Source organism: Macrosteles quadrilineatus, unplaced genomic scaffold (assembly GCF_028750875.1).
Source record: "Macrosteles quadrilineatus isolate MER2022 unplaced genomic scaffold, UCM_ALF_1.0 Scaffold_13__1_contigs__length_4303367, whole genome shotgun sequence".
In the NCBI taxonomy this organism is placed as follows: domain Eukaryota; kingdom Metazoa; phylum Arthropoda; class Insecta; order Hemiptera; family Cicadellidae; genus Macrosteles; species Macrosteles quadrilineatus.
This window is the reverse complement of record NW_026542606.1, coordinates 3506108-3521402: the sequence shown is the minus strand read 5'-3', so window position 1 is coordinate 3521402 and position 15295 is coordinate 3506108. Positions and strand designations below refer to the sequence as shown.

Below are 15295 nucleotides of genomic sequence, written 5' to 3'. Positions count from 1 at the left end.
TTAATTGAATAATAATTTAACAACCGCTTCAATGTATATCAACATATAATATGGTTATTATTGTGGGAAACTGGGAATGTTCATGGATAAAACATTTAGAATATGACCTTTTATTTATTATTTTATTTCTATAATATACGACATACTTGTTTACTTTGTTTTAGTTAGGACTTTTTTTCTCTCCAGGATGGGTTTGAAATGTACTAAACTAACGTTATACTGTCATATGTACTATGTATACTAATGTGGAAAATGGACTTCATTATTTGGTTAAATAGCTTGGCAAACCTAGTAAAAAAACTAATTAACAGTTTTCCTTGTTTTATATACATTTACCATTGTAGTCAAAACTAATGATAATCTCGTACTCACCTCAGAGTTGCAAATATACAGAACGCTACCATCAATGTGGCCAGCGACACGCCATAGCCAACATGTGACACCGCCTTCACTATAGGAACATATTGCTGCAACAAAAAACTGTTAATAACTAGAGGCTTTACAGTATAGAGATGTCATAGTGGTCATACTTTGCATTTCAACATTATTAAGAAAAGGTATTATTTCTCTGCATAGTATATTTCTCACTAATCTAAAACCAGTATACTTTTAGAGCCAAATTATTGTTTAATATTCTGACAATTAATTTACTATTTTATATTGTAAATGGTAATTAAACATGCAAACTGTAGGCCTACATATTCAGTTAAACTTTTTGGACACCAAGTAATATATGTGTAGCTTAAGCTTACTACTTGAACTTTACTATCACGCACCGTAATAATGTTTTTAAACTCCCAACGTTTATACTATTGACCATTAAAAAGTGTGTTTTGTCCTTGTATCTTAGAACCCCTCTATGTTAAGAATTGTACGCCTTGATTTAGAAAGTATTTAGATTTTGTTTAGGTTAGATATATAAATAGGATAGATTAAAAATGAAAAGGACATATGAAATATTGTTTTAATAAATTTACGACTACATTTCAGTATGTAACATACTAGTTGTACACTTCCTGGTGAAGAAGTTAGTAGTAAGTGTTTGATCCAAGCTTCTGATGACGTGATAACGTTATCATTTATTCCATAGATGTGTTCGTCATAAGAGAAAAATCAATTTTTTCAAGTCTTTCTCGCTCCTTTCTTTATAATCCTTCGTAATACAAATAATTTAAATATTTATAACAAACATTTGACATTGTTTTGAAAAAAGTACACTTACAGTAGACTGAAATAGAAAATTAAGAAAGAGCTTTGGAAATTGGTGTCAACAGTTAAGTTTAAACTCTCAAGTATTAACAACAAACAACTGCAAACTAACAGTTGTGGTTGGTTCAACTCTGTCCAGAGTTTCATGGTGGTAAATTAAACTAAATTGAACTCTCATAAACAGCACTTTTTATCTTACTGAGTTAAATATAAGTTATCAACGATAAGAAATGATTTGAAGATCTGAATTGCAAGGAAAGAAATAAAAATGAAAATATTTTCTACACAAGCAAAGTTTATGCAAAGGCATGCCTGCCTAGGCCTACTCACAGCTATTAAAGAAGAGTTTTCTATCTCCGGGTATTGTACCACTATGTTTGTTGTACTACTGCTGTAGCATTGTGAGTAGTTGGTCCAGGTTTTATTGGTTGTGGACCTCACGAACCACTCTCCTTCAGCGGTACACTGCTTGAACGCCATCATCTGACACATGATATTTATCACACACATAACCAGTAAGAGGTTCCATCTGACAAAATAAACTGCTTGAACGCCATCATCTGACACATAATATTTATTAAACACATAACAAGTAAGAGGTCATCATCTGACACAAGTAATTACTAAACAAATAACAAGTATGGGGTTCTATCTGATAGAATAAGCTGCTTGATCACCATTATCTGACCATTCAAATAGTTTTATGCGTTAAAACAAATTACCCTTAATAATTGTAGGATTGGTAATTATCGTCATTGATGTTTTCATTACTGATCCTCTTTAAAATGTTATGTTTTCTAAGAATGTTTATCTTGTTCCGGTTCAAATGGTTGAAAGGGTCTAATATTTTGTATTTTAAAGTAAAATTAACTACTTTGATTAGTGAAACTTGGAATGTCTGACTTTTTAAACATTGTACCGATGTGATTACAACTCACAGTGGGGTTGAAGCCGACGATATAGCCAGGACATGGCAATGACCTGAGCACTCCAGGCAGCGTGGTGGGCCAACACATGATCCCGTCCCAGGCCATGGGGCAGTGCTCCACTGGAAATTGAAATATTACATTGAATTATTGTAAATATAAAAGTTAGTATGTTAAATTATACGAATTAGACAACAATAGGAATGATGCATAGTTTAAAAAAAAAACACATATGTGAATGAAATACAGTTTTTCCTTTAATTTTTGATACTTTGATAAACTAATATAAAAGTATAAGAATATCGTTTACAATAGGCTGTTTTTTAAGTTTTTCTGAGCTTTAAAAGTAGCCATATTTTACAGAAATCAGACATTTCGTCCTACTCCATCCGTGGCACAATTCCGCTGTGTTCGTTTTATTCCAAAAGTGGTTACAAACGTAACATGGGTCTAGTTGTATTCATATTTCAAAATAATGAACAAAACATGGACATAGCGCTCAATAACGAAACCTACAAACAAATGAGTCGTAATCGATTAACATAAAATAATAGACTACTAGTGTAAATCGAACAATTGACAAGTAAGTATCAAAAGAGTGAATTAAAAATCAATAGCTCTCATTACAATTGTATAGTAGATTAATTTTTTTTAAAAGTTAGTTCAACATATTAAAGATTAAGTAACTAACTACCAGAAGTACTCACAATGTTATTACAAGCTCATTACTATCAATATGAATATTTTATTGATTTTCAAGACCTGACCCTGTTCTGTGGGCCAAGTGTTTCAAGAAAATACTTAGAGCTCCTTACATAGGAATCTGTACTATTTCAGCTACATAAAGTTAGAATTAATTTCCTACTACAGGAACGTCAAATGTCAATTAGTGATATTATTGCCCACTGGCGTTCTAGAATTGTCACCCAGAATTATACATGTGGTTACGCATGATGTGGCCACCGCAACGATGTTCCCGATCGGTTAGATGTGATTTTGTGTATTTATCGTGTGTTATGACTTTTATTTTAATGTTGAAGACGAAGCCATAGCGTAACCTGATGATGACACTGTGCTGACGAAACGCTTAGTAGTGTCTACAGGAATTGGAACGCCAGAAGGTAATATTATCACTAATTTACATAAAGTTGTCCACATGAAAATACGGAAAGGGTTATTTTATCCAGCTCATAATATCCAACCCTTACTATGGGCTGACCGTGAAATCTATTAGACCAAAAGACTTTATCAAAGAAATCTCGAATTACCTGAAACTGAATTCTTTGAATTTGTAACGGCAGCACTTTATTTGATGACTTAAAATTTACTTGAAATTCCATACTTTTAAAACCGATAGGAAAGTATTGATATTTTTATTACTAGATTTACCTGGTATGGTGGATGAGTTGATGGCGACGCTACACACTGCCTCCATCTTGGCCACCATCAGCTTCTGCTCTAGCTTTTGGCGATAGAACGCCTCATTCTGAAGTGCCAAGACAGAGAAAAACACGTTAATCTAGCATAACATGTTCTATTTCTTGGTATGAATCGAAAATTGATCAAATGTAGTAGGTTTTTTGATAAAGTGCTATTTTTCAAGCATACTTATTTACTTTAATTGTTGTGTCTGTAATATCCTGAAATCCTCAAACGATAAAGGCAAATAAATATAACTTGGCACAAAATGGTATTATACAAATCAAGCACTTAACCTCCCGTCAGATCATGCTTGTACAGATTCCGAACGGTGTAGCTCACAAAGAGATATTATATACTACAAATATTTTAGTGTAAGGAAATAATTTTTTAAATAAAATTGTATACTCGTAACTATTCAAACCCTGGATTTAATTATCCAACCGAATGGTGGAATCAAGTTACTAGTTTTAAACAAACCTGTTTAACATAGATCCACTTCTACTATTTCAATACAATATAAAGTATAATTTTTCCCATTCCGTAAAAGTATTTAATTATTATTACTGGAATCTGAGTATTGACTTGTTATATTCTAAAATACATGAATGTTTGCTACTGACATGCAAAGGATCAAAGGTTGGTCTGTTATTTACGATCACCAATTGCACAATTGCATTACTCACAGTTGAATTATTATTTTGCGTTGTTCGTTCATTCATTAGGACGCTATTTTGCTACAACAGTTAAAACTATGCAATGCTATGCATTTTGAGCACTACTAAAGGGATTTTATTCGTATTTTCTTAAAAGACTTTTTCCTACAGTCACCCGACAAAGTGGGCTTCATTGCACAGATTATAGTACAGAAAGCCTTACTTTGGTACACACCAGTATTTCAACCAAACAACACAAAACAGCGTGCTTTAATTATGCACGTAATACGTGTAGGCTTGAAAATAAGTTGGCAACACTTAAAGATATTACGACTACGATCGCCTGGTGCAGCGTGTCCCCATTTCGTTTAACGTTTAGATTTAACCTAACCTAAACGTGTTGAACAGTGTTTGGAAGACTAATTATTTATATGATTTATAGTAACTGTAGGAAAAATATAATGTTCAACACGAGTGCAAACTTCCTTTGCTGCACTCAAGAAACATTCCACACTCGCCTACGGCTCGTGGACAAACATGTCTCTCGCGTGCAGCAATGTGTCACTTCGCCCATTAATTACAAATAAAAAACTATTAATACACTTTATAAAATGAAACATCTTAACGGCACTATTATAAGTACTATTATAAGTATTATAAGTGGTATTATTATAAGTACTAAAAATAAGTACTAAGCTATTTAAAAATACACTTTACGTTGTGCTATTAAACACGTGTTACGCTAGTAAAGTGTTATAAGCGCTTAGTAAAAACACTTGTCTCTATTACATGGTACCCTTAGTTTATTTTACTGAGTGTTCAATAGTAAGGTTTAGCTCTACGTAATGGATAGTGTGAAAGTTAAAATTATATTCATAAGTTACATTAAGTGTCAGTATTGCAAAGTTTTTCCTTATACACTAGAAATGCGGCGAATGTTTTTATTGTCCTGTCTTATTTTTTTTTTTTTTTTTTTTTATAAAGACGTAGTTTATACCGTACTTATGTAGGTGTCTTAACGTGTAATGGCAAAGGCTATCTGATTTAATCATATTAGTAATTCTATAAACATCCACAATTATGTCTATGTTGTGTGTATGAATAGATGATTGTTTGTATACTTAACCATCGAGTTTTTTCCAAGTTTAACCAGTTAAAACTTACCAAACCCGTGTTACTTTTCATGTTAAGTTCTTATTTTTCCATCTCGTCAGCGATTCATCTGAAATGGAAAAAAAGAAAAATAATCATTGTGCGTAAATATATTCATTTGACAAAAAGGCCCAATCTTTCTTTACACATACAAGTCAACATTTCTGAAATCTGCAAATACAAATTTGAACTAAAAGTCCTATGAGAATCACTAATTTAACAACATGAATCTAATTTGTGTTGTGGTATCTAAAAATTAATATTATTTATCTTGGGACTCCCTTTTAGAGAAGAACTAACAAAACACTCCTTTAAGAAGGTAGTCTTTGTGTGGCCCTCCTGGAAAGACCTAGGTAAGAGCTCAATAAAGTCGTATTCATTCGTTCATTCAAATGAAATGAAATGAAATGAAAAATCATTTATTTATACAGGCAAAGTTAGGGCCACATGGCCCTTTCTTACACTTAACCTGTACTGCATTCATTCATTCATTTGAGTATTGAAATATTTTTAAAAACCCTTTCAGGTTAGTCAACATTTTTGACAAACTTTACTTTGGCTATGCTATATTAAATGTGGATTTACAGCATATTGGTAATCATTTTCGCTCGTTGGATTAAATGGCCACAAAGTGGTAAAAGTCAATGGTCAAACGTTGACAAAAAGTTAGTTAACTTAGGAGTTAAACTTCAAAGTCTGCTAGGTTTGCAAGGTAATTACAGAGTAACCCTTAATCTAGTTATTCAGCACTGTGGTGCTTAATTAATGAATGAATGTGTGTGTATAGTCATAGATAAATTATATGATTATTTCTTCTCTGTGATACTGCAATTTTGTAGCTTGTATACTGCGAATTATCTATGTATCAAAAAGCGTTGCATGACTATAAACTTGTTAAAAATACACTTTACGTTGTGCTATTAAACACGTGTTACGCTAGTAAAGTGTTATAAGCGCTTAGTAAAGCGCTTATAAGAGGCATGTCACTTTACCTTTTTTAAGAGGTTATTTTTAAAAGCCATCTAAGAATTGTTGCAACTTCAGTTTGATATACATTTTATAAAAGCTTATTCATTACATCTCTATGAAAGCTATTTTAAATTACATAACCTTTTAAAAGGTTCAATAGAAAAAAGGTAGCATGTAAAGTAGTGTATCTTGAAAGCAGATGAGAAAAACAAACTATTTCAGTGGATATTGCCAGGATTTAAGCCTGGGACCTTGGGGACCGAAGTCCCGTGCACTGCCACTAGACCACCTTGCTCTTCCAATCCTTTAAAGTAAGGGCAAAAGAAAAGACCCAAGCAGAATTATAGTTTTAATTCCTTTTAGTTTTAAACTAATTTTTGAATGTTTGCGTGTTTAATGAATGCTAGGGTTGAATGTTTAATTTACACAAAACTATTCCACAAAACAAACTATTTTTGCTTTTAAATGAGTATATTGATGACAACATCCAACTCACAATGGTCACAACATGTTTTACTATTACGATCGTATATTAAATTTTACTCCCTATCCGTAAATAATAATTGAACAAAAACTAAGTTAAAAGAGTATTACTTATATCAGTGAACCGGTATAAACATTTATTTTGCTGTAGTTTATTTCACCGCCAAACTGTTGACCTGGAAAGTTGATGGAGAAAAGAATTGTAACACACCCCGGTTATACAGAGGTGTCTTGGATATAAACACTATGAAGACATTAGTGTTGACAGTTATGTTATGTGAAGTCATTTGGCTGTGTAACGGTGAGCTGTTTTAGGTATTCTCTCAAACTATTTCAGCTTTGCTTTTACTGAATGAAAATATTAGAACAACTTGTTTCAACGGCATTTAGTTTAATGTGTAAAATTTATTGAACTGTAGAACGTTATGGCATAAATAATCTGTGGCATGATTTTACTTCTATTTAAACAAATAGTTTGTCGTAACTTAAGAATCCTTAGTACACCCTAAAGTTTTTACTTTACTCTTCAAAAAACACGAGTAGCATTTGTAGCTATAAATTATGGTTATTTTGATAACAATTTTAAGAAATTTTCAAAACTGCATCCTTAGGGTTTATGAGAAAACACGGAGCTTCGTTGAGTTAGACAAAGCAGAGCTAATTTAAATTATAAAGAAGGTCAGTACGACAGCAAATTAAAAATTAAAAAGACTTTAATTGCTGCTCAAAGTAATATACGGTGGTTCAAAGACTTAAGTTTCCTAGAATCTCTATTACATGGTTGACCTTAGTTATAAATCGAATCAAGCTTGCTGTATTGATAAAGAACCTTCAGTATTGTCATTTTATACAAACCTTGTTAAGCTGAACTCATCCCAACTTTTATAATTAAAAAGTTTATTAAAAATAGTGTGCATTCTTTTCTCTTAACTTAAAAGTAAGTTAATATTTTAAAGCAGTATGAAGAGCTTCGACAAATGGCGTCTTTCTATTATTTGGACTAATAAAGTACAAAAATGTCATAGTCAATTCTCTAAAGGAGAATACATTCAAATTGAAGTTATTTATTTGGCTACACTCACTGTAGTATAATTTGGTGGTTACACTAAAATAGCATTTGTGACAATTACTAATCTAATTCAACCTAGAACATAAAAAACAATTTTATACAATTGATCATCTAATTGAGAAAATGATCATGCTATACTAATGCTTGTGTCTACTTTGGCAGTTATTCATGTTTGTAAGTGATTCACTTTTCGATCAGTCTAGGTAAGGTTATGGTGCAGTGCAGCTAGAGTAGCGTGATTCTTGTAATTTATCTATCTCCTGGAGGAAGGGTTCCTCCTTAATTGACTACAAACCACACTGACCTCCCAGTGTTTCATGTCTTCATAATCAAACAAATCAAGCTGTTGTGTGATTTGGTTTGGTATTGTAAATGTTGGTTGTTTTAAGCTGTAAGGCGGGAGAACAAGTTTTACTCAAACACTATCAATAATCCAGCAATCTAATAAAGAGGAACTAGGATTATTTTATATGCAGTTTCATTTCCATATTTGATGCTAGAGGCGACAAATATTCGCATTAGTTTGAAGTCTGCAACAATTGTTCTCTTTATCTTTACAAGTAACATTTTACCGTGTAAAAAAATGAAATATTTTCTAGAGCATCGTAAATTACTCTCAATTTTGTGGTAAAACGTTTTAGAATTTTATCATAGTTGGTACCTTGTTCCTAAATAAGTTTCACCTTGAAAACCACATTTACACAGTTTTCTTATACGCGCATACGTTGAAAGTTATTAAATATTATGAAGGTTTTTTTCTACAAAACGGTCGTTACTTTAGGAACTAGTTTAATGGACTCGTTAGATAACGTTTAAAAGTACATTTTGTATTTTCCAAAACATACTCAGCTCCTTTTAAAACCCAAGCTCAGGTATAGATTTTAGGTTAAGGTGTTAGTAACATGTTTAAGTACCGTGGATCCATGGAAGTTTCCAAAGTGATGTTTGAAGAGACACTTTTAGCGAATTTCCCTATAGGGAAGTAGCTATTACCGTAGGTCTCGTGGTAAGACCTAAGCCCGGGACCGATTTACTCTTTCATTTTGATGTCCCCAGAGGCCAAAAACACCATTCGTTCAAATTTATATATATATATATATATATATATGTATATGTATGTGATAAAATTAGGTTTGAAGGTGTAAGGTGGGATAAACTTGAGTGAGTTCACGAACCAGCATGATCGGACAATGGGATCGGGGGTTTATGGGGGGTTTTATGGGGTAAAAATAGGTTTTTCCCATTTTTGACCCAAAAAACACAAACTTTCACAACTTCTTTTTAAACCATTTTGTAGAGCATAAAAAAACAAATAATTTAGTATATTGAAGCGTTATTATGCGCCTAATTGTTACGGAGAAAATTGAACAAAAATTTAATTTTAAAATTCCCATTTTATTCTTAGGGAGAATAAGTTAACTGTTGCAGTTTGCTTGTTTATGAACATATTTTGATCAAATTTGGAAAATACATTAATTTCTTACTAAACCACAGTACCTTTTAATATTTTACATAAAAAAAACTTTATTACCCTCCCTGTTGCAGCAAACCTAAGTACTCATTAAACTAATTCTGTTTAAATAAGGGAATAAATGTGATATTTTTAAGGAGACATTTTAGTTTAAATCCAATCAGGCAGATGGAAATTCACTAAGTCTGAAGGTTTGCTGCGGCGGGGGTATATTCATGTTCCGATATTCTTCGACACTGTCCGTTCAATCTTGACGTTGGTTTTTACGGACATGCTCAATATCAGTAGTTTTTAAATCGCACGAATCGTTGCGTAAACTAATATTAATATTTTCTTGTAATTCTATATATTTTTTTTTTATATACTATGGATTCTACATGGAAATGTCAACAATAAAAAAGCAATGCAATTGGACTATTTAACTACATGACTTATTAAAAATGGTCAGAATGGATATGCAACAACGTGGTCTTACAATTTATTCTTTTTCTAGTTCCTTCCGAAAAGGCTTCCATCATTTTACTTCGTTGATAAATTTGAGATTTTTTATTCGGGACTTAATTATAAATTAACCTTCCATTGATCTCGAAGAGAGGTGGAATCTAACCTAAGCTGGGTTTTCCTAGGCGCAATTAACATTAAATTGCCTAAGACAAGTGGAGTCCGCTCTCCGCGTTCCTCTCTCCGCTCTCCACTTCCGCACCTAGGAAAACCCGGCTGTAGGAGGTGATAATGAAAGCGCCCCAATTTATAAATAGTTCAAATTACTTAGTATTTGCCCTATACATGTAAATAGTACATCAAAGCACAGCTTATCTTGTGCCATTTCAACCTCGGACTTCAAGCTACCGCGATTCACACAATTTCAAAATTGTCTTTGTACATGAAAAGTTTGGTGGCTTCCACCGATTATTTTTAGTTTACGCTGTTATGCTAAATAATTTTATCAAGTTCTCTATCGTTTTCTGATATAGAACAGCGCTATGTGAGCTGAAGATATAATGTGGTCTAAGCAATCTCTCGGCGTTTTCACAACACATTTTTATAGGTATCCACTGCAAAATCACAGTGTTAACAATCCAATAGCATAACGTTTGCTAAAATGTCACAGTTTTAATGTCATAAGCACTGCTATACTTTACAGCATAACTCATGAAAACCTACAAATAAACTATACACTAGAAAGAAGCTACTTACAGTATAATCGTATCAAACTATCTGGAGTGTAGTGATTAGATTAAGCGTTCCAAGTTAAGTAAAAAATAACAAAAGTTAGAAAATATCGATACTAGAAAACAAACGGATGTAGCCGGTGGCGCCAGAGTAGAGGATGGGGCTGGGGAACGTTGTTAGTGACAAGTTACGGCCGAGCTTCTCTACCTTTGTGTCAATCTGTTTACACCTTTCGGAAGTCAACACATAAGGTGTATTATTATTTTCTCGGTACCATTCGAAGCTAATGTTTATCATTCCGATCAAAAATTCAATACTGTAGAGGGGTGAGGAAACGTACAACATTATTATCATTACAGGTATGGTGTATTGTCAATCACAGTCTTCTAAAGTTTGACAATTTTACTGAGACGAGATTGTAAATTTGTTAAGCTTCAAAGTCACACTATTTTTCCAATTCTCATATGTTTTAATACGTGGATATTATCTTCGAGACGTAAGCTGTTCAATCCTTGCTCATATCAATTTCCAATTACACAAATAATTAAGATATTTTATTTGTATTTTTAACAAGAAGCAAATCATGTAATTATAACAAAAAGGATTGTTAAGCATAGACAAACAGTAATTTTCCCAAGTCGAGGTCGGAAAATGTGTGAGAGTCTTGAAGAAAATGTTTGATCATGCAATAAACTATTTTCCCTCTACCTAACATTTGTATCACATGGTTCGCATTTAAAACCTTTCCATTGGATGGAAAAAATATATAAAAAAACATTGTATCCGAAAATACTAAAATGAAGAAGTTTTACTAGGAACAAGATATTATCTTTGAGCGGTTACATTTTTGTTTCCAACCCTCCCACCAGTATCTTAATTTAGGATAAAGGCTCCTCTTAATTTAAATCCTCAACCAAAAAATTGGGGTTCCTTACATCCAATCAACTTTTATAGGTTAATATAATTATTCTATTTAATACATTGAGTATAAACCTAATAGCAAATAAATAATATTGTGTTTGGTTGTCCTAGAATCGTCCAGCTAAAATGTCGTGGAAATTTCATTTAAGTTGAAATTGTAAGGGATCTTTGATTAAATAAGCCGTGTTTTTCTTAATGGACATGACAGTAATATTCCGAAACAAGATTTGACATTTTCAGCTGATAGTAATGTCGCGGAGCAAGTAAACCGCTGTTTTAACATCAAGTGGCGAGTCAAGTGCCTCTCTGCAGATAACAACCGCATGTTATGTGTCATATCAAAGGCTAGAAACATGAACCTACCTGCTTGAATGAACTGTTTTGGTAATTTTGTCAGGGAATCTTATACAATACAAACGCATTTCGTAATTTTACCATTCAATGATTGGCTATTTTCAGTTGTTTTTGATTCTTTATTACGAGATATTTAGTGCTATCCACTAGTAATTTGTACATTTAGTATAACTTTGTTGTAATGTAAAATGATTCGGATGAAATAACTAAAACTGGAAATCACCAGAACTATGTTAAAGTGATTCTTTGACTATAAACATAGGTGACGAGCTATGATTTAAAATGCAATTTAATGCAAACATTTCCCTTTAACTGTTATTTACCTATCAATTAATGCCATCACACAGTGGGTTGATATTTTAAAACATAATATAAAAGGAAATTGATTCCGTGCGAATATTTAGTTGCCCTGACTGGTAAACAAACTTTGACACTATGGAATTCTCATAATGTTTGCGACGAATGATATCGTACACCTAAGAGCTTTAGAAACTTTCAGATGAAAATAGTTTTGAAGAGGTTTAATCTTTATGGCTAATCAGAAATACATCATAAATGCAGAACAGTTAAATCAAAAGGTTAATTGGATTTTATTTTAGAAACCTGCATTGATTCCAAAACTATTGTATTGTATTTACCGTAAAAATATATTTTTAAGTACACACAACAATTTGTTTCAAAGTTCCATTGAACACAGTTTACGGGATTTGACAGCATTTTAAACATATTTTACTTTATGTCATCTTGTGTTTATGGTTCGGTGCGCTTGAACTAAATAGCCTTATTATACCAGACACCAAAAGAAGTACACCTATGCAGGATGTCTTGTAAGTATAAAGGCTCATAATGAGTCATGATATAAACACCATGTACTTATATTCCTGGCTTAAACAACTAAAACCTCGTTAGAAATTTATTAATACATCTTTTTGAAATTGGCATTGTTAGATAGAAAACTGTAATTACTTAATATAAGTATTTACAATTTTTGTTTGATCAAATCAGTAATTTCTTTGTAATTTAAGTAAAAAAATAAAATTACCACTACTTTGAAGCAAAAAATATGGCTTAGGGATTTTTTTGCAGATATTTTGTTAATACAAGTTTTAGGGGAAAAGTTTATTTTATTTTTTGTTTTATTATTGAAACGATTAAACCTATTCCCAAATATTTTGTATTTACTTAGGGAAACCCTATATAATGCTTACTAATGTCATTCATCTAAGTTTTTTCATATGATTGTAAGTTTAAGACATATGACTGTAAACTACTTTTAAACTGTGACTAGAGTAATGGTTATGTGAATGGATTTTAAATTATCCGGATTCTAGTAAGACCGTTGAAACTACGATGGTACGATGCAGGCGGTGTTATCTGTCTGACCTCACGGCAGTTATCTTGCGTACTTCAGCACTCTGCACTCATAGTGAATGTGTAGATAGAGTGATTCACAAGTTTATGTGTCATGCAACGACCAAATGTGACTTGTGTTTGTACATGATTGACAACTAACTTTATTGTGTTTTATAAGGATATGTATTTTACATAAAAGGACAAAGTAGGTCAAGAAATAGTTTGCTGCTATAAGGTAGTGTTGGATTGCATAAATCGCTTACCTTTCTCATGAAAACGTATATTTCAGACTACTGCGAGTTGATTATGTTTTTTGTTCAATAAAAGGTTGTATATTGGGTAAAAAACAATCCATGGCTCTAGTGCAAAATAGTATATACAACAGTTTGGTTATGCATTTGAATAGTAGTCTTGGTCGCGGGCTGATATAGTAATCGCCTTCAAATCTAAGGGTCACTGGTTCAATTCCAAGGGTCAGTGGTCGAGATATTTCCTGGACTCATACTTTATTCGTTATGTGCTATCGGTTAATGATCTAGGATGAGTTATCTAACAAAAGTTCGACGTTAGATAGTAGCAAGCTTAAGGTTTCGACGGCTCCCATACCAAATATTTACAATTCCTATAGCGTAGGAACACAAAAATACGAAAAACATTACCAAACATTGCAGTTACTGTATTGTTAATCTTATATAATAAAAAAATGGGTTTTCTTTTCCGAGCTCGTTTGGATCTTCTACCCGGCCGATTTTCATGGTTGAGGTCTCAAATTGAAGGTATACACGCACGCACCTTTATCACATCAAGCATCGGAATATATTTATCTACAGTTCCACTTAGCTTGTACGTAAACGTAATTTGCTCCCCATGTATTTCTTATGCAAGTTAAATTTTGGTTTTCGTTTCCGAGTTCGTTTGGCGCTTCTACCTGACCGATTTTATCTACTGTATTTCTACCCAGCATAAATTAATCTAAAGTATTTCTCGATCAAAAACATAACTTTGTTTTATGTTCGAATTCTTACTTCTATTTAAGATGTATTTCACCAGTTATAATTATATAATCCCATATATATATATATATATATATATATTGGTCTAAGAACCTTCATTGAAATACCGGCTTTCATTTAAGCTATCAGTTCTTCAAATCGGACGAGATTCAAGCAAACCAACATAAAAATAATTTGTATAAGGATTTCTATGATTAAAACCCAATAGTTCCTGTATTGTTTAAGATTTTTATATGTTTCGGACTCAAAATGATCAGTAAATTATAGGCTTTAATTTGAGCTATTGATCGTTTGAACCACTTAAGTTCAAGATACTGTATTACTCACTCAAAAATGATAAATTTGATTATTTCTCAGATGTAATATTTATTTCAACGCTGCAGAGCAGCATGGGTCATCTAGTTTTCAAATTGAAACCTCTTTGTAACATTCGGACTGTTATGAGAAGCAGTAAAAAAATAGTTGTACATTGACATTGCAAAACCCCCTTCCAATCCTTTATCTCGTGTAAATAATGCAACTGCAAATGGAACAGATGATGCAAATCTATTATCAATAAAGTTTTTTTTACACAAAAAAGGACTTGCGTAAAAAAATAATACTTTAATGGAGATAAGCTAACAATAGACTAAAATTATACGTCATATGATAATACCACGTAACGCTAACTACGACCAACTGAGCAATAAAGACCTTTATCTATTAATTAGTTGAACCAATTTTAAATCCATTCATTCATTTAAAGATATAAATGGTTTTGGTATTATTATGTGAATATTATTTTAGTTAAATCATTGACTATTGGATACAGAAGTTGTATTAATAGTCAAAGGTTAAATATAAGATATTATTTTTAGTATCGTCTACTCTGCCTAGGGATATTATTTTGGGTTGTAACGTCGTTAATTATATTATTCAAATTCTAGTAAAATATAGTAATGATATATATATATATTCTAGTTAAATAATGATATAAAATTTTAAATTCGATTGACAAAATCCAATGTTGTATTTTAATTAATTAATTAACTTGTATGAACCGAAAAATCTCTATAATTTAACACTGAAATACAATTTTGATAAACGGAAAGTATGTTATATGAAAGTGAAACCTGACAAACCATGAC

The 15295-nt window shown here is 32.1% G+C and overlaps 1 protein-coding gene across 1 annotated transcript in view; it reads right to left on the bottom strand.

Annotated features, from left to right (window-relative positions):
* LOC129004944 (parathyroid hormone/parathyroid hormone-related peptide receptor-like) overlaps positions 1-15295 on the bottom strand; it is a 39307-nt gene that overhangs the window by 17332 nt on the left and 6680 nt on the right. Inside the window, exons 2-6 of the mRNA XM_054433665.1 lie at positions 5375-5432; positions 3525-3621; positions 2148-2257; positions 1540-1692; positions 373-467 (exon numbers count right to left, since the gene is read on the bottom strand). Coding sequence (XP_054289640.1) covers positions 373-467; positions 1540-1692; positions 2148-2257; positions 3525-3621; positions 5375-5395 — 476 coding nt within the window. The 5' untranslated portion in view covers positions 5396-5432. The remainder of the gene's footprint in view (positions 1-372; positions 468-1539; positions 1693-2147; positions 2258-3524; positions 3622-5374; positions 5433-15295) is intronic.